The 18,876-nt window shown below is 37.7% G+C and overlaps 1 protein-coding gene across 1 annotated transcript in view; it reads right to left on the bottom strand.

The window, feature by feature from the left end:
- Window positions 1-800: 800 nt before the first annotated feature.
- LOC126365950 (signal recognition particle subunit SRP72) overlaps window positions 801-18,876 on the bottom strand; it is a 46,382-nt gene continuing 28,306 nt past the window's right edge. The window contains exons 8-12 of the mRNA XM_050008734.1: window positions 15,732-15,893; window positions 15,165-15,323; window positions 14,539-14,696; window positions 2,427-2,636; window positions 801-1,067 (exon numbers count right to left, since the gene is read on the bottom strand). Of these exons, the coding sequence (XP_049864691.1) occupies window positions 929-1,067; window positions 2,427-2,636; window positions 14,539-14,696; window positions 15,165-15,323; window positions 15,732-15,893 (828 nt within the window). The 3' untranslated portion in view covers window positions 801-928. The remainder of the gene's footprint in view (window positions 1,068-2,426; window positions 2,637-14,538; window positions 14,697-15,164; window positions 15,324-15,731; window positions 15,894-18,876) is intronic.

Here is an 18,876-nt window from a genome sequence, read left to right as displayed (position 1 = left end):
TGTCAAGGTGGTTGTCAAAAACTTAACTCCATTCATTTTTTGGGATTATTCACCCTGTTCATCAAGGATATCCTGTTCTTCACACACAAACATCCATAGGATTTTAAGTTTTCACACATGCAAATAATATGTAATCTTGCTGGTATCCTTTTATCCATTATTTAAAAAATACTGCAACAAATCCCTCCAACCTTACTTTCAATAATTCTTTACTCTCACCTTTGTCTCCTCTAGTTTCAACATGACATATCCCCGTCTTTCATGTACCATCAGTACACAGAAGATTTAGTCATTTCTTTCTAATCTTCCCAGCAGATATGAAGTCCACAATGATAGTGCTGAAATGCACAGATGTGTAATTGGAAGACTGCCAACATCCTGACAGCATCTCTTACAAAATGTGCCAATTGTCTAGTAACAAAGTGCATCAATATTTCTACAGATTTCACCAACAGTAACTCAAATGTCCTGACCGTATTAAAGAAAATCTCAAATAATCATATTTTGTTACTTAAAGATTTTATTATGTTACTGTTCTCACTTAATTAACATTGCAGTTAGATGGAGTTAATTTAGTACAGTTTATAACTATTATGTATAGTAATTTGGAGTAACCACATGTCGTCTTGGTAATTTTCTGTGTAGAGATGAGTAGTACAGTAAAGATGGTGGAAAATTGCTACCCATGTTTTCTTACATATCTAATCTTACTGACATGAAACTTATAAGATTTTTAACAATAGGGAATTTCTGACATGTAACAAAATCCATGTAAAAAAAGATTAAGTCCTGAAGTTCCATTTCTGTTTTTCAACCAAAAAGTATGTTTATTTGAAACTGTATACAATCTGACATTAGCACAGAGCATTTACACTGTAATTTAATACATGAACTATAATTGCGATTGTCATCTTTTTTGTAAATCTCATCACCATTTTCCACCCTTTTTCTTCTTCTTTTGTTGCACCTTCCTCTGCTGCTGCCTTGGACCAGCACTTTCTGGTGCAGGACTTCCATGAGGGTTGGGAGATGCTTTGACTTGCTGACTTGGCATCTTTGTGATATCACTAAAATAAAGTTTTATTGTCAGTAATTTTAATGATACATTCAGCATTACCAAAAACTGTGCTTTAATGAGGATATACGAGAACTATTAAAGTACATTGTATTTAGTTGTAATGAAATACTATTACTACATCTGGACTATGTTTACCATTGACAACACTGCAAAAAATTATATAACTTCCAGAACTCTGAAAAAGCCTGCATGGAATATGAATTACAGTATCCAGGAAGAACATTCACAGTGTAGGAGAGATGCTGAGAAAACTCCAATAAGCATGCCCTAATGAAGAATACAAGAGCTGAACTTACCTACAGTACACAATAAGGGTTTAATGTCTGTATGATGCAGAATACTTTTTCTATATGGTGAGTGGTTGTCTTTCCTCATATCACTGACCTTAACAAAACACTTTCACTCTTCATAGGACAAGTTTCATATGAAAACCATTTTTTTTTCAACATTTCAAAAATAAATCCAAGCAGGGGAGGTAAACAAAATATCTCAGACATTACATCTGAGAATGCACCATAATACTAAAAAGGGAATCAGATATTGGCTCAGAAATATTCAAAACTGTTCTCAATGTACCTCTAGCTGTCCTGCTCAGCCAATAATCATTTCACATGGAGCCATGCTCCACCTCCTCCCATATGCTCTTTAATCTTAAATTGTTTAGAAAGTATCAAAATGTAGTTCTTATGCCACTTCATATTCCTTTTATTTTCTGTCTTCATATCAAACAATAATTTTACCTCACAACTGTGAGTTTTAGTGATTTCCCATCCTCTTAGGGTCACTATTCTACGAAGTGTGAGTCCTGTCAGCATCTTTCTTATGTTTTAGTTACATTCTGTATAACTGAATCTTGTTTGTTTATGCAGTTGTAATACTGAGAAAGGAAGAAGATTAATGTGATTATATGAGAAGTAAAAACGAAATTTATCATCGCTGGAGCACTTAAAACTGTAATTTAACTGCCATACACATTTCCAAGTGTGAAATGTCATAACGCTTTTCTAAAATGTTAGTACAATATGTGCAGCAACTATTAACAGCAAAGACTGTGTGAAACATTAATTCCTTTAAATTGGTTTTTTGTCTATTTGAATTATGCAACAATGTTCTGAAATAGAACTCTTTTCTGACTGTAATTATTTTCGGTACTTGACAACCACACATTACATTTTGTGGCTACACTTATCAAAATTGAGAAAGCCAGAGATGACACACACACACACACACACACACACACACTTTTCCAAAAAAGTAAGTTCCCCACTGCATACAAGAAAAGCTGCCTTAAGGATGAAATCTTCCAAATTACTCAGCATAAGAAAGGAGATGATGTGGAGATACTTACTACATGTCACTTGCTCCTGTTGCAGCTCCCTGAGTACCTTTTCCAATATCCTTGTTTCGACGATCCTTCTTTTTCCTGTAACCAGTCCTCTCATGCCGTGGCAACCAGCGCTCTGGATCAGGAGGGACATCAGGGTTATAGTTCTTCGGAAGCTTGGGCTTACGTTTCCGTTTGGATTTTTTCTTCTGCAAAAGCTCATCACGAGGTGTGCTAAAAGATAGATTCTTCATTTGAAATCCCACTTTGATGTAGCAGCTGATATTTAAGTTTACATATAATGCAAGAAGATCCAAGCAATTACAATACAAAGAGAGCATTTCTTGGCATGGCATGCAGATAGTATTGACATCAATTTTGTTTTGGGTTGGTACATGCTGTACATGTACAATAAGGTCATGCAAGTGTCAACTATATCTCCAGTTGTTTTGGTTATATGGCCTTTCAAATAGTTATGCTGTGCGTCTTTCACTCCAACAGAAACTGGAATACAATACCCACATAAAACTTTTATTTGGATCATTAATAGAAATTTGCCCCAATTTTGATAATAGTTCATAATGTCTACTCCCTCATTCTTGCTAGTTAACAAATGCATTACTGAATTTAAATATACTGCCTAATCACAGAAGAGAACAATGGGGGAAAAAACCACAAAACCTTATTGGATAAATTGCAGTTGAAGGGATATGAATTAGATATTGCAATAAACATGTGAGAAGAGAGAGAGAGTACAAAGCATGTGTGCAATAGAATGATAGTTGTACAATTTACACGAAAAAATCAATAGTGTCATTCCATGACAAGTGGTCTGGGGGTTCCTGGAGGACCACAGGTTTTTCTGAAATTGTGTGTGAACATTCACACATGCTCACAATAAAGATGGATAAAGTTTTACTTCAGTCAATCTAATACTTCCACAGATATAGTCATTTGTTTGACGCTATAGTGCAACTATCAGAATTGCACCCTGAGTTTTTGGCAACTTTGAGACAAATCTCTGGCAATACCTTCTGTAAAGAAATAATATTAAACAGTCTTGTACAATGTTTTGTTCTCTCAAGATTTCTTGAGCAATTTTCATATGAATAATGTCAAGGAAAAAAAGAAAAAAAAGGAAGTATCTACTGCAAACTCTTAAAAGCTTTTCATTAGTATTTGGTTTTGCAATGCAAGCATAAAGGCCCTAAAAAATGACAAGGTGGAGGTGCCCTATTCCACTGGTACTCAAATCTGGCATCTTTTATCATGTTCCACCATTTTTTACCACTCTCTGGGGAAAGTAATTTCAAAAGTTCTGATTACTAGGATGTGAGATACTGAAAAAAGGGTGTATTTTATCATTGCTCATCACAAAATTTCAGTCTGTTTCTCTGCTATGGTAACTACAGAATCAAAATGGTTATGAACTTCAAAATTTTAGTGTGCATTAACAAGGCACTGGGCGTCAAGGCAGTAAAATTTGTGTACAACAGCTGTTAATATACAACATATAAACTGCTTTAAAGTTTTACACCATTTCACACTGCATCAGTTGTAGGGAAGTTCAGAGCAGTCTGCTTTTTTTTTAACGATTTTTGCTATAGAGAATTTTGTGCAAGTCGTTTTAACGTGCAATGCTACCGACGTGATAATTTAAGAGTATTTTGTTTTTGCATAGTTTGTGGTTTATGTGATCTGATGAAAAATTGTGTAAGTGGTGGCTTAATTACTACTGATTTCTTTTAAACTGAGAAAACCAACATCCCCATCATCACAGGGGCCACACCCAATAGTTGTGCAATAGCAGCCACTGGTGGGTTTCTTCACCACAGGTTCCCAAGCCAGATACAGGATTCCAAGTCTGATTATACGTTCCTTGAAAGCTAGAAGAGCTATCTTTTCAGGACCCTAAGATTATATTCCCCTCAAGCAGCATGGATTTTTTAAAGCTTTATTGATTTGCTGTATAATCTTATGAGGAAAACTATACTGCCAGTCAGACAATGCCACTGACAATGCTATAATAACTGCAATAACACGCTGTTACGGAATCCAACACTTTTCACTCCTTGATGGACAATAAAATGAATTTTCTGAGACTTCTGGGTGAATAAAACTTATTAAAGCATTCTGCTCCTCAGCAGTAGTCTAACAGACATTTCCAGTCCATAAATTTTTCAAAAAAAGCATTCAGCATTTTGTCCTCACTGGAGGTCCGATCTATTTTGCTTCTGCAGTGAGCAATCATGTAATTAAATCTGCTTTCATCAGCCAAGAAGAAATTGAAAGGAAGGAAGCATTACAAAAGGAGTTGTTTTGACATGGGCATACTTTAGGAGGAACTAGATAAAATCATTTTTGCCAACTGATGAAACACCAACTTGGAGCAGTATATTTTAAAATGGCGCATCATCTTTTCTGGCCAAAATTAGAGATAGTAGTGAAGGAGATACTTTAACATTTGACCTCCAACCAGGAGAATATGCTGCATGCATCTCTCACATAATAATTCCTGTACTAAACTAGTAACCATGAGTGACGACTTCCTGGACACACACACACACACACACAGTAACTATTTGTAATCAAGATTTATAATACACTGGACTCGCATTCGGGAGGACGACGGTTCAATCCCGTCTCCAGCCATCGTGATTTCCCTAAATCAGTTCAGGCAAATGCCGCGATGGTTCCTTTGAAAGGGCACGGCTGATTTCCTTCCCCATCCTTCCCTCACCAGAGCTTGCGCTCCATCTCTAATGACCTCGTTGTCGATGAGACGTTAAACACTAACAACCACCACCACCACCACCACCACGATTTATAATAGTAATTTTTGACACTGCACGAAAAACCTGTCAAATTAACTACCAGTTACAGCTTTAAAGCTTTTAATCAATATCCAAGAAAACTAATAATAACCAGTAACTTTTTATTAGTCTCGAATCTGCCAATTTCTTTCTTTTGGCACTCATTATCCCTCAATGTTTGGCTTTACAATGAAATCAGCAAAACACAATGTGTGGACTGAAAGAATAATTAGATCATATAAGATGTATATGGAAACTGTATAGTTGGTAAAAGAAAAGATGAACATCGAAGTATTGAAGGTTATGTGGGAGCACATTAAGGAATGTACCTTAAAAATAGAAGCCTTTGACATATTTAAAATAACAAATATTTTATTTTGCTGTGAAAGATTGCAATGGGAAATTTGACTAACACAGTCCTGAGAATTTTTGATACAGACAACACTAATGGAGTAGAATGTGGAGACAATGTGGTAATATTAAAAGAAGGGAATAAAGGTTAAGTGTTTAACTTCTCACTGGCACTGTAGTTGTTATAAACGGAGCATTAGCTACATTAGGAATGGAAAGGGAGCAGTAGAGGCTGCAAAACAATACAAATAATAGGCATTTGTTTAAATTGAATAAGCAAGCTGTAGATACATAAAACAGGACAGCAGTAACAAGGAATTGGACTCCCCTCATTCCAAATATGGGTCCAGTGTTTTTAACCACTCTGAAATTTTTCAGTACTGTGATGAGGGAGACTGGGAAGGAGGGGAATGTGAGTGAAGAAAATAGAAAGACTAACTGAGTGCTACAAGATAAAACTGGTCACGGTTCCCAAAAGAGAAGTTAAAGAAATTCCTAGAGGATACACACAAAATTTGCAGTCGGATAAAGTAAATAAACCCTGGGAGCAAACATTCCAGTATGGCAACAGAATCCTGCTCTTCAAAAACCAACACATACTTCGTCAAATATTAGGGAGAGAAACTATATATTTCATGTTTGTAACAATTTCTCCTTCCCTTCAATAGTTGTAGGTATTTCCTTTTTATTCTTCCTACTTTCCATAGATTCCACAACAAACTTGCCAATGACTAATATCTACAGATGCAACCATGATTTTTAAGAGTGTTATTTGACCCTGCTCCAGTTGTTCCTAGCAAGTAGACTACACATTCTTTTTCAAATAGTTTTATTCTTTTTTCACTCTGAAGAGCCCCATTAGTTTATACTAATCAGTGTGTATTGAAACCTACTGCTAATGACTGTAGTTAGACTTTAAATTTGAATAATAACCAGCCAACCCCCAACCCCCCCCCCCCCCCCACTAACAAACAAAAACACACACACACACACACACACACACACACACACACACACACACACACACTTATGACCCTTACACAGCAGTAAGATTTCAGAAACCTTATGTTGTGTATTTCAGTTTTAAACACACTGTCTCCTACAAGTCCAACCCTACCTCCACGACATTGGGAGAAGAGCATTCCAGCAACCAGCAGATAAGCTTGGAATACCAGCCTTGCTCATAGAATTTCAAACAAGCTCACATTTGCAGCATTGTCTCCAACACTGACCATAGGCCCCTGATTCTGGGCCAAGTGGAAGGGTTGGAATAGATTTCAAAGTTTCTGTGACAAGTTAGGTTGTGACATTTGTACCACATGACTGAGAACTGCAGGCCCCCCTAAATTATATCAGGATATGTTACACATCAGAGGCGTCTAACCCAGGTAGCTGACCCCACATTAGGGATTTTTTTTTATTTCTAAACTCTTCAGCCACTTCAGACAATGATAGCTGTAGGAGATACCAAACTATTTCCATAGAATCCAAAGAAATGCCACATGAGGTTATTAAAATGCCAGTGACCTACAGCTGAAGTAGTCAACTTTGAAGCACTCCTAAAAACCAGAGCAGCTTACGTACTACTACGTAAAAAAACTTGGCCAAAATCGAAAATTGACACTGGTGAAATTTTTGCTGTAAAGCAAAATATATATGAAAAGAATAAGCTAATAGGAAATGGGTGTGTTTGATTTGGTGCAATAGAGAAATTCAAATCCATTGACATCTAACCCGAAGCCACATGGCAGACTGTTTGGACAATACACAGCATCAAGGATAGGCAAAAACTTAACTGAATCTTTCTGCCAATCACCAGACCAACCCCCAGATGTAACCAAAAACTCAGAGAGAGAGAGAGAGAGAGAGAGAGATACCTGGCTTCAGTATTATCTGTGATTCCCAATTATACTTTCATCTCTGAAGAAGACTTTAATCATCTAACACTCAATTGATGAAACTAGTTTTGTTAGCAGGGAACATGACAAGATACCATGTAAAACAATATTAAATGCTTTCTCTGAGAATTACATAGAACGAAATCAAACAATGGAAACTTGGGGGTAGAAATATCAAACGTGTAGGAAAAAGACAGATTGCTACTTACCATAAAAGAAGACGTGTCAAGTTGCAGACAGGCACGATGTCTTAATTGTGCGTGTCTGCAACTTGACGTGTCTTCTTTATGGTAAGTAGCAATCTGCCTTTTCTTACATTGTTAATTACAAAGAACGGATATCTTTTGTCACATTGGTTTTATGGACATCAGGCCAAGGTCTAAGGCACATTTTTATGCCTGACATTTTGTCTCTTATTGCGGCAGACACCCTCAGACTACATAAAGACATTAACTATCTACATGTTAGTAACATCTGAGGACAGTTCCTGGAGTAGAAGAAAAAACATTAACCACAAAATTATGCCTTAGCTCACAGTTTAATGCCCATACAAGAAATATACCAGTACATCAATACTGGCTGTGAGCCTGCACTGCATAATTACACCAAATAGTATGAAGCCCACTCATGTCAAAAACGTATCTATTCATCATTCACCTTTATGATGACTTGAAGTTACTCAATCACTTTCAATGAGATGCCATTGTTTGTGGAGGAATCACAGCCCATTCTTCCTCAAGAGCAGACACCGAAGAAGGCGGGCAGTGGGATATGGAGCCAAATTATTTTCTTATTCATCCCAATGGTGTTCCATTGCGTTCAGGTGAGGACTCCAGATAGGCCACTGCATTTCTGAAATGATGATGTCCACAAGCCACTGCCTCGCGGGTGCTGTTTTATGGCAGGGTACATTATGATGCCGATACAAACTATCATCATCTCCGAACTGTTCCTCTACTGTAAGCATACACAATGCTGCAAAATGTGCATATACACCTACATATTTAGCATTTTTGTAAGTGAAATAAGAGGACCACACACCGACACTGAGAAACACCCTCATGCTGTAACATCTCCCCCATACTTCAGTGCTGGCATTACATATGATGACAGGTAACTTTCTCCAGGTATCTGCAAACCCACACCCTTCCATGAGATTGCCACAGGATACAGTGTGATTCCTCACTCCGATTCACTCATTTCCTCTTCCACTGCCCAGTGGCATCATGCTATACGCCAATTAACAGTCACTGAACTGTCCTGAGTGACCCATCCTGTTACTACTTTTTTAGTGACAAAACAACACTTCCCACCTTGTTTTATACTGGTTGGTCCGCCTCTTGTGACATCTAATGGTCAGTTTTGCAGTACATAAAAGTGTGTAGATACTTTTGATCACGTAGCGTATTAATTCTAAAGGCAACAAATAGATCTGACCTGTTTGAGGATGTCCATGCTGGAGCTAAGTATGACCATAAGACATCTGTAGCAACGAATATTACCAAAGTAGAAGAAGTAATTAAAACAAGATGAAAGATTTTATATGTTCAGTACACTAGATAAAGAGGTACTACTATCATAGCTCAAGGAGGAACTTCAAACATTGAGCTCTGAACAGTAGCACATAGAGAAACTGTACCTCAATATAACAGTTCATAATAGAAAGGACCCTCCATAATATACAGGCTCTGTAAAGAAACACGGACTACTGCACAACAGATGAAAGACAAAGCATAAGCCTATGAAAGACAAAGCATAAGCCTATGAAAGACAAAGCATAAGCCTATGAAAGACAAAGCATAAGCCTATGAAAGACAAAGCATAAGCCTATGAAAGACAAAGCATAAGCCTATGAAAAACACTTGGCTGTCAAAAGAGCAAGCTTTCAATGACTATTGTAGCAGAATTCAATCACAAGGTAGCATGCTATTTTGGATGTAGAGTCACTGACAGATGCAAAAGTAAATTCAGGAGTGCCCCCGGAGAGGCATACTGGGACCCTTTCTGTTCATAATGTCTTAATCTGGCAGACAACAGCAAAGTCAGATTTTTTTGAACATGAAAAATCTGCACAAATATTCAGTCAGATCTTTATAATATTTCACAGAGGTGCAGAGACTAGCAACTTATTTTAAATGTTCAGCAATTTTAAATTGTGCACTTCACAAAGTGAAGTGAATATTAGCAATATGTTTTAATTGTTGAGAAATGTGGAACTGTACATCTAACAAACCACAGAAGCATAATACCCTATGACCACAATAGCAATAACGCACAATTGGAATTAGTCATCTCATACAAGTGCCTGGGTGTAACACTTTGTAGGTAAAGCAGGTGGCAGACTTCAATTCACTGGTAGGATAATTGGAAAATACAGTGACTCTACAAAGAAGATTGCTTAAAAATTTCTGGTACGAATCCCACAATATTGCTGAACTGTGTTGAATGTATCAATACAGGGCAGCAAAAAATGGTTACAGATTTCTTAGACCCATGGGATGGCATCACAGAAATGCTGAAAAACCTGAACTGGCAAGATTTCCGAAGCTTCAAGAACCAAAAATTACGCAAGAAACCTAGGAACATACCACAGCACTAAAGGTATTGCTCCCATAGTGAGCACAAAGATACGGTAAGACTAATTACAATGTGCACAAATGCATTAAAATAATCATTCCTCCAGCACTCATACACAAATAGAATGGGAAGAAACTGTAATAAGTGGGACTACAGAAACACACTGCTGTGAACTTATAGTGCTTTTGTGAGTGTAGATGTGGATACAGAATGATTCTGAGGGTGAAGTACAGTGGGAAATGTATATACCCTGTGACTGCTACCATAACCTGTGAACACCACACAGGATCCTGAACAAAATGTTATATCAGGAGCTCTGGTTAGGCCTAACAAACCAGCAGAAGAAAACAAAAAAAGTCCCAGAAAGAATGATTATGGAGGAAGCAGACTTGAGTGTGGAACATTGAACCTACAGATTTGACAGGAAAATAAGAAATTGTACATTTGATGGAAAGTAGGAAACTCGGCATATTACGATCAGGAGAGGCAATGTTTAGCAAATAAGAAGAACAGAGTTTAGGAGAGGTTTCCAGTATACTGCAGTCGTAATAAGGAAAATACAATAAACGAATGAGGGTGGTTCTGGGAACTGTACTTAAAGCTGAAGTGACAGAAATATGACAGGATGATGAAAGTTAAAGTATAGGTAAAGATGTAGAGTTTTGAGATGTTGCAGACTGCCAAGCAGGAAAGAAGATGATTGAGAAAAATGCCAATACAGCTAAATTGCCAAAATACGATCATTACAGGTTATCTGAATGCTCATGTCAGCACGGAAAGAAATGGATATAAGGTATTGGAAAAAGAAGGTTGGGGTAGCAGAAAGGAAGAAGGTTATTAGATTGGAGAAACAGGCTGACTATAGGAAATTCTTCATACACTGACGACTGGAAATTCTTCGTAAAAGAAATGAGACAATAGCATGAAGGCTGTTGTGGATTATATCATCTTTTACAGGGAACTGGAAGGGCATGTCACTTAGGTAAAATTTAGCACCCTAACATTCCTTACATAATGACAAAATGACAACCAGTTGCTATTGCCACATCTGAGAACCATGAAGAAATAAGGGGAACACTAAAACAGGAGAGAAAGTAAAAGTGTGGAAACAAAGCAAGGAACAAGACAAAAGCGTCAAAAAGACAAGATACCGTACGGTGAGCCCAGATCAGGGGAAGAGGAATGGCAAAAGTGTAAGACAACACCTGTTGAAACTACAGTATCAGTTTGTAAAAGAGCAAGCAACATATAAAGATTTAAGAATAAACTTGGTGTAATGTGAGAGTTAAAGCAGCTGTACAATGACTTAACAGAAAATTTGGGACGTATTTTTAGACAAGGATACAAGATGCAAGGGATGTATACAATACCAAAAAGAAGTAAGCCAAAAAGATACCTGCAGAGGAGAGGGGAGAAGATGGACTGGCAAACAGACAAAGATGGAGGAAAACAACAAATGCAGTGAGAATGAACAGTATGGGATGATGAAGGGAAAAGGAAAGGTCTAGGTAAAATCCTACTACATTAAATACGAATGGTGAAACTAAATAAGAAAAGACCTGAAAAGAGCTCACAAAGATTAGAGTTTGTCTTATTTCCTCCTGAGGCTGTATGGCTTAATTCTTTTTCCATCTTATATAGGTGGGATACCACAATCCAAAAATGCTTCTTTTAAAAGCTTACAGTTTTGAACATTGCTACTACTCAGCAGCTGTATACTAGTTTCAACATAGGATTAAACAGTTAACTGGTTGCATAAATGGTAGGTACAGTGACCTAGGTTTCGACACCTGCAGGGGTGTCTTCATCAGAATGAAATGTTGAATCCTATAAAACAGTACATAGACAATCAATTATGGCAAGAAACACATTAATCAAGATGACAAGTTTCATGATGCCCAAAGGTTACTTATGTAAAACTGCTGTTAATGCGTCAGGATTGGCCAGGAGGGGAAAACCCGTCGAGGTGAAAAAGCAAACAGTTTTTACTGTACGAACGTTTACTGCCATAAAAAAGGAAGGCAGGCCTGGAGAAGCCACCGAGACTGAATGGGCAGCCACCCAAGAGAGCAGGAGAAGAGAACGTCTCGTCGGGTCAGAAGCTGCCAGCAGAAGAGAGCGAACAGCGTGTCTGCTTCCAACAGCTGGCTGCAGTTCCACCCTCACTTGACCCTCTCCAAGCATCCCTATTGGTCGGCCAGATTGTCAGACACACAGATAGTGTTACTGTGTCAGCAACATGTGAATTTAGCTGCTGATGGTTCAACACATGAGTTTCGGAGTGGTTCTATCTAGTTCTGGGCAACATGACAGATGCTGCAACTAGCCACCAGGCAGAAGGCACCGACGAACATCAAGTGAAAAACAAAAATCAAATTGTTATATTAATAAATCCATTAATTAATGGCCCCCGCTGTACATTACATGATTTCAATGCAATAGTCAGAATTTGGAGCAGCTATGCTCAAGTCAAAAGTAAAACAAAACATTCTAGCCTTTGCCATGTGTGCTGCGCTGGCAAACTATACCACCAGCCTGACGGCCTGGCAATGGATAACCCAATGGCAGGCATCTTGGCTGATATTTTCATTAATTTTCTCGAAGAGAAATTCTTCAATATTTTTCAGTTGCTCATCTTGGTATTTTGTATTATGCTTGGTATGTAGATGACGCTTTGATCGTATACAGTGGTTCTCAGAAAGGAATTTAGCATTTATTTGAAATTTTTACAGTCTTCATTAAAAATAAAAAAATAAAAAACCTTCACTTGTGACTTAGAAAATAATGACTGTCAGCTTAATTACTTCGACCTCAGTATTGCCACTGGCAATGACAGACGTACTTCCGGTATTTTTCAGGAAGGCACTAATACAGATCAAATTGTGTCTGCTAGTTCAGTGCATCCTCATTCCCATAAACCATTTTTCCATTCAGCCATTCATCGTGTAGCCCCTGTACCTTCGTCAGCTGACAAGCTTATTGATGAGATGAACACGATAAAAACTACTGCAGTTAATAATGGCTATGATCCCATGTTAGTTGACGAGATCTTCAAAGTTAAACCGACACTAAGGTGACCACTTTGGGCAGCAGTGCTATTCCTGACAGTAACGAGTACAAAAATGTTTTCTCGATTCCATTTTTAGGCCATATTTTGTATAAAATTTGTCATCTTCTGATTAAAAAATGTGGAATCAATGTTGCCTTTTGTACAAACAATAACTTTCAACAAAATCTCATTCACAATATCAAGTCCACAGCAGCTCCGATACATAATTTAGGATGTATGAAATCACTTGTGATGTGTGTCCCATTTATTAAACAAGACAAACTGGAAGGTCTTTTAGTGTCAGGTACAAACAATATTTGTTGGGAAAAAAAGGGCACTAATGTGCACAATTCCATTTTTGCTGATCATCTGCTAATTTCCGGACACAAACTGAAACACATTGAAGAAATTTCCATTTTATATAGAGAAAGGAAAGGTCATACGCTTTATGTACTCAAGGAGCTGGAGATTTTCAGACATATTTCTAAGAATGATGGCCTCATCCTCAATGAACAGTTACAACTATGTAACAAAAATTTTTTTCAATCCACTGCTCACAAAACTTATTACGCAATTATTTACCACATTTTCCCTGCTTCTGGTTTCAAAACATTTTCTTCTAATCTCAGATATATGCTGCTGAATTTACCTTAATGCAAATATTTTCTGAATTGTACAGCAGTTTGTAACATTTTTTTCTGTCATTCTGTCCTTCATGTAATAGTAATTTCTGCAAAGCCTAACAGACACCTCAGTTATATTTAATCTGCTTGACTACTGTGTATTTTCAAAAAGGCTTTAAGTTCTTTTTATACTTTGTTTTTAAGATTAACTTATTTTCTTCAGTTATTTCTGTCATAATGTTTCAAATGGGCACATGTTACTGTCCGTGCCAGATAGACATCACAACATACTGTTTTCGTGGCAGCAATACATGGCAAAGACTTTAAGGTTGATCTTACTTTTCACTTGAGCATAGCTGCTCCAAATTCTGACTATTGCTTTTTAGCAATGTAGTTTTACGTAAGTAACCTTTGTGCATCATGAAACTTGTCATACGGGTTAATGTGTTTTTTGTCATACTTGATTTCCCATGTATTATTTTACAGGATTCAACATTTCATTCAGACGAAACCCCTAGTACGTGTCAAAACCTATGTTACTGTACCAATGCAATGCAATGCAATACAATACAATACAATACAATACAATACAATTCAATTTTCTTAAAAGCTGAAATGCATCAGTGCTGATTAATATTTAAATCTACACATGTACAAATAACAATTTATGATCAGGTGATCCATCCACAAAGAATGCTGTGGTAGTACCAATGTCAGTTGTCTAAATACAGTACACACATTTTTTAAAAATGTGGAACTCACAAATTACATGCACACAATGAACAAATACATTTTCTCTCATATCATATCAAGGGTCTTCCTTACTCTGGTTTAGGTGAGGGCTCCACCTTTGCTGCTGCTTTCTTTATCACTTTGCTGCCCATCATCCAATTGGAGGTTTCCAAGGCATCTACATCTGCTCTATTAGTGAAGTCCAGAGGTGGTAATTCCTTGCTCAGTGCCTGAGCCTTGGCTGGATCGAACTGAAATCATGTATCCTTTCAATGACAAAGACATTCGCACAACTACTGACGACAAAATGCCTGACTACCGCCACTGAACTCAAATCAGCTGTAAAAATCTGAAGAAAGATCATCATATAACGTGATTGTAGTACTACATTTTAACACCAGGCTGTAAAGGGACAGCCCTACGTCAAATATCTGTTTTATGACATCTTGTTATCATTTAAGAGTGGATTTTGGGAATTATGTAAAACTGGAATCTATTTATTACTCAAGACACTTCACCTATTAATCTCAGATGTGGAAAAATGTGAAATGGCTGACAGATACAATGAGTAACACTAATCAGAAATTATTTTACTTCCTGAAGCATTAGGAAAGACGTGACTAATTGTAACAGATATTCCAAATTTGATGTTAAAAAACAGAAAAGTTTTACTTTCTTAAAGCGCACCCCCCTGCCCCCCCAAACACAAAGTATTTTACCTGTGCATATGCAACAACTAGCTGAGCAAGTGTCTTTTTGTCTCCTGGATTCAGCCTCAGCAACTCCTCCAAGCTCTTGGCAGCAACATTTGGCTCTCCTCCTCGCAAGTGAAACTCTGCAGCTTGTCTCCAAAGGGTACTCAAGTCTCCTGTGCTGACCTGTGCATTTTTTACCCAGTTATCAGTCTAAGAGAAATATCAGTGTCAAAATTTGCAAGAATGGCTTAAGATTGTTTCACATATTTTGCACTCAAGTCAAACAGGTTTAACAATGACCCAGTCATAATTCCTGTCATGTAAAATATTTTTTTAATTCTCATTTTGCAACAGATTAGTTTATGAAGAGAAAATAAATTTTAACATTTATCACATACACCGATCAGGAAAACACCAACACAATGTTACAAATCTATAGCACACACGGAATAGTTTTATACTTCACTAATGATAAAACTGCATGCTCTCCTGTTAATCAGGGGGCGGTAGAAGATAAGGAAATACATTTATTTGGAAAAACAGGGACACATTTCACATTTATAAATTCAATAAAATACTCTCTAGTTTTACCTTATTCTTTCTATACCAGTCCACAGCATCTTTCAATACAACTGATGCTCCTTCACGATTGTTGTCAGCAAGGTACAAGGTAACCAGAGCACTTACAATTCCAGGTTTAAATGTTGCATCACCAAGTGTCTGAAGAATTTTGCAAGCTTCTTTGCGATCACCCTGAAAGCAATATTCAATGTGTAGTTTAATGATGATGTAGGAATGTATCTAAGTAACAAGAAAGCCACTTCATTGCCTAAAGAGATTTTCCCCATATTTCTAATTTGGAATACCATCTCTCTGCACAAATTTTTATTATTTGTGACAAATTTTGCTTTGAAGTGTAAGTGCAGAAGGAGGAGGTACACTTACATGGTCAGGGCTGTGTACAAGCAAATTTTGAGTTGCATCATTACTTATTAGAGACTACTCAGTGTGCAATTATGATTGAATACACAATATAATGATTCATATCATTTCCAATAAAGAAAGATATCACAGTCTTCAAGATTGTCATGTATGATGACTGATTCTTGTTTCATATTCTCAGACACACACTGTATTCACACAGAAGCCTCTCACTCCCCTCCATGTTTACATTACTGTGGCAAAAACAGAAAATCATTTTAACTCTATAATGAAATTTACAAATATCCAGAATGCCCCCCAGAAATGATATGCCACAGTAGGTTCTTAATGTGTGAATTATCTCAATTGAAAAATGTGGAAGAGCATGCTCTTCAAGCTAGTGAATCTTTGAATAGTGTGCAGAGAGCCATCAGGTACAAGACTGTACTTGGAAACATGCAGCAACAATGTCAGTAAATAAAGTTGTGTACGAAACTTCTCAAAATAATAGAAAGTGACTGCTAACTCTGCTGTAGGAAAATTTTTTGTTTCCTGCTTTTTTGCTGACCAATAAAAATCAAGGACAGAGTGAAGATTCTATAAGAGTTGGAATTTTTGAGAATGGAAGGGAATTTTGTGACTCATCATTTAGACATTGTACCAGTAGATACCAATCAATCTTTCAATTTACAGTTTAGTTTACAAATCACAGGTTAGAAGCACTTCGTTCTCCCACTGTCACAGCAAACTGCACTGTTACTGTAACCTCTCAGCATTCCATACCATTCTGGGTTAGTATGCAAAAGCATGAAACATGTGACATTCTCATGGAAAAATACTTCCACCTGGTATTATTGCAGTCCAATATGAATAAAATCTGATAGTGACAATGGAAAATGTTTCAAAATGAGGATTCATCCTGCTATGGCAAATTGTTAGACGAATCACAATGCTGTGAAAAAGTCCTCAGAGTACTAATTTTCACTAGCATTAATAAAAAAAAACTGAATATGCTATGTGAATGAACCAGATCTTTCTTTTTAATTTCCTAGGAAACCCATGTTATGACATCCTGACATCCATGTTGCGTTCACACATAAGCAATGAAAAAGTAACCTTTCAGCACAAGTCACACACGAGGTCAGTCAGCACATCCAAAGTGGACATAATGGTTTAAAAGGCATTATACAATGAAGAGCCACAGAAACTGGTGTATCTACCTAATATCGTATAGGACCCCTGCGGGCCTGCAGAAATCCACAAGACAACATGGCATATATTAAACTAATGGCTGAAATAGTACTGGAGGGAAATGACACCATGAATCCTGCAGGGCCGTCCATAAATCCACAGAGTATGAGGAGGTGGAGATATCTTCTGAAAATCACATTGCAAGGGATCTCAGATATGCTCATGTCTCAGGAGTTTGGTGACCAGCGGAAGTGTTTAAACTCTGAAGAGTGTTCCTGGAGCCACTCTGTAGCACTTCTGGATGTCTAGGAACTGAACTGCCAGAATTGCTCAAGTCCATCGGAATGCACAATGGACATGAATGGAATCACATCAGACAGGATGCTTGCTTACATACGTGTCATCTGTCAGAGTCATATGTAGACATATCAGGGGTCCCATATTACTCCAACTGCACTTGCTTCACACCATTACAGATGTTCCACCAGCTTGAACAGCCCTCTGCTGAAATGCAGCGTTCATAGATTCATGAAGTTGTCTCCATACCCATACATCTGCTCAATGCAATTTGAAACAAGACTCATCTCACCAGGCAACACGTTTCCCGTCATCAACAGTCGAGTTTTGGTGTTTACAGGCCCAGCTGAGATGTAAAGCTTTGTGTCATGCAGTTATCAATGCTCCAAAAGCCCAAAACTATCATATTTCATTGAATGGTTCTCACTCTGACACTTTTTGATGGCCCAGCACTCAAATCTGCAGCAATTTGTGGAAGGGTTGTACTTCTGTCACACTGAACAATTTTGTCGGTTGTAATTGGTCCCGATCTAGCAGGATCTTGTTCTGGCCGCAGCAATGTCGGCGATTTGATGTTTTACCAGATTCACAGTACACTCGTGAAATTCACGAGAATATGGGAAAATCCCCTTCATCGCTACCTTGGAAATGCTGTGTCCCATCACCCGTGCACTGACTATAACACAATGTTCAAACTCACTTAAATCTTGATAACCTGCCATTGTGGAAGCACGAGATGATCGAACTGGACCGGACACTTGTCTTATATAGGCGTTCCCGACTGCAGCATTGTATTCTGCCTGTTTACGTATCTCTGTAGTAGAATAAGCATGCCTATACCGGTTTCTTTGGCACTTCAGTGAAACAACTGAATGCACTGCATTGCAGTATCAGTTGCAAAGCAATTTAGAAAAGATTGCTGTATGGTGTGTCAGGTGGCAGTTGACGCTAAATAACGAAAAGTGTGAGATGATCCACATTAGTTCCAAAAGAAATCCGTTGGAATTCGATTACTCGATAAATAGTACAATTCTCAAGGCTGTCAATTCAACTAAGTACCTGGGTGTTAAAATTACGAACAACTTCAGTTGGAAGGACCACATAGATAATATTGTCGGGAAGGCGAGCCAAAGGTTGCCTTTCATTGGCAGGACACTTAGAAGATGCAACAAGTCCACTAAAGAGACAGCTTACACTACACTCGTTCGTCCTCTGTTAGAATATTGCTGCGCGGTGTGGGATCCTTACCAGGTGAGATTGACGGAGGACATCGAAAGGGTGCAAAAAAGGGCAGCTCGTTTTGTATTATCACGTTATAGGGGAGAGT

Source organism: Schistocerca gregaria, chromosome 4 (genome assembly GCF_023897955.1).
Source record: "Schistocerca gregaria isolate iqSchGreg1 chromosome 4, iqSchGreg1.2, whole genome shotgun sequence".
In the NCBI taxonomy this organism is placed as follows: Eukaryota; Metazoa; Arthropoda; class Insecta; order Orthoptera; family Acrididae; genus Schistocerca; species Schistocerca gregaria.
The sequence above is the reverse complement of the archived record's forward strand: the minus strand, read 5'-3'. Positions and strand labels throughout refer to the sequence as shown.